Source organism: Leucopleurus acutus (genome assembly GCF_964270905.1).
Source record: "Leucopleurus acutus genome assembly, chromosome: 18".
NCBI lineage: Eukaryota > Metazoa > Chordata > Mammalia > Artiodactyla > Delphinidae > Leucopleurus > Leucopleurus acutus.
This window is the reverse complement of record NC_139160.1, coordinates 33,651,299-33,653,264: the sequence shown is the minus strand read 5'-3', so window position 1 is coordinate 33,653,264 and position 1,966 is coordinate 33,651,299. Positions and strand designations below refer to the sequence as shown.

The 1,966-nt window shown below is 38.9% G+C and overlaps 1 protein-coding gene across 1 annotated transcript; it reads left to right on the top strand.

Moving 5' to 3' along the window:
* Positions 1 to 1,018: 1,018 nt before the first annotated feature.
* Positions 1,019 to 1,508, top strand: LOC309974519 (glutaredoxin-1-like; the record flags this gene model as incomplete). The annotated part of the gene is given in 2 exon segments (XM_082859172.1): positions 1,019 to 1,264; positions 1,268 to 1,508. Coding segments are annotated over 2 exon segments (318 nt in total). The 3' UTR covers positions 1,340 to 1,508.
* Positions 1,509 to 1,966: the final 458 nt, after the last annotated feature.

Genomic DNA, 1,966 nt, shown 5'->3' with positions numbered 1-1,966 from the left:
AGATCAATAAAACTCATAACCATAAATAGGATACTTTTTCAAGTTCTGTCGCTAAAATTGGCTCAATAGTAGTAAAAACATTATTTTTGGTTCTCGTTAACTCTCATGTGTACCTTCTTTTGTCGATTTTTTCTCTAATAGCAGTCTCCACTAAAAGAAACAAGAATTCTATTGAAGGTAACTGACAATTTCAGAATATCCTAGTGATACTAGTGAATAGAAAGAGTCACAGCTGTAAGGGAAGTGAAATCAACTTAAAAGTGATTCCTTTGGCCAAGTAATAACTAATATACCTTCTAGTATAAGTTCTGGGACAAGATGAATCTGTAAAATGACATTAGTACATTATTACATGGTGAGATTCAAATGAGAAAGGTTAATATAAATTTTACAGATAAATGGTTGTAGAAAAAAAGGCAAGTAAGTTTGGATGATTATTTTAATAAAGAGAGCCGTGTGTGTATATGCACATTTGATGTATTTTTTCTGTTAATTATATATTTCTAAATTATAGACTTGTATGTGCTTCTCTTTACAAACCCAGGTGTCAGCTGAAAAAATTCATAACCTAAAAGTTGAGAATTATGTTTTATTCAGTCCTTAATGAGGACTGTAACCCAGAATACAGCCTCTGAGATAGCTCTGAGGAACTGTTCCAAATAGGTAAGGGAGGAACCAGGATATATAGGAGTTTTTGCTGAAAATAAAAAATGTAGTCAAACATCAAATGATTACTGCTAATCACAAAAACAGACATCTCAACTTAGTGATTTTACTACTTTTCTACATATAAGAAAATGCAAGAGTCTGGGCTTACTGAAATCATTCCTTTGATATGCATTTTAACTATCTAGGATCAATATTCTGTCTGTCTCCTTTCTGAATCCTCTCAAGGTGCACAGCTGCATTGGCCGATAGCTATGGCCACAACATTCTTAGTTTACTGAAATGGCAGGCATTACTCCCGAGCAATACCAGCAATTGAGGTTTCCTCTGCAGGAGATAGCAGCCTGTCATCATGGCTCAAGCATTTGTGAACAGCAAAATCCAGCCTGGGAAGGTGGTTGTGTTCATCATACCCACCTGCCCCTACTGCAGAAGGGCCCAGGAGCTCCTCAGCCAACTGCCCTTCAAACAAGGGCTTTTGGAATTTGTCGATGTCACAGTCCACGGTGACACCAACGATATTCAAGATTATTTGCAACAGCTCACAGGAGCCAGAGCGGTACCTCGGGTCTTCATCGGTAAAGAGTGCATAGGTGGATGAAGTGATCTAGTAAATATGCATGAGAAAGGGGAGCTGTTGACACGGCTAAAGCAAATTAGAGCTCCGCAATAATTATAGAGCAGACCCCAGGCTGATATCCCCCTTGAGAGCTGGATGGTGTTGCAGATAATGACAGCACTTCCTGGTGGATGGACCTGGGGCTATGTTTACACAGCTACAGCAACTGTTTACTTAAAATTTTGAAATATGCTAATGCAAATAAAGTTGGGGGCAAAAACAGCTTTTTTTTTCTTTTGACTTAGTATTAAAAGTGGACCAACTTGCCCAAAACAACAGGTCTGAGAAGTTCGATGGATGTCTCGGGTTTCTTGTGGATTGGCCCTTTGAGTTCCAAAAGACCAAGACAAGATATGCTTAGGATTCACTCACTGACCCAAAAGATGTTCCTTTTCTTTGGCATGTGTTCCTTACTATGTATTCTCCACATGCTGGGGCTCCTCTACCTCAACACCAGTGTTTCTCAACCAAGTATATCCCAGACCCCCTTGGTTGAATCTATAGTTGGTTTTCTGCTACTGTCCAAAGATTATTTTGTTGAGTTTGACTTTATAGAATTTGTATTAAGAAATCAATAGATATTTTGAATATGCTTTTTCAGAGGGTGTCTCCCTAGCCACCATCCCCACTCCACCTCCTACCCCCTCCTACTTTGAGAATCACTGCTGTGAACCAGTGTTC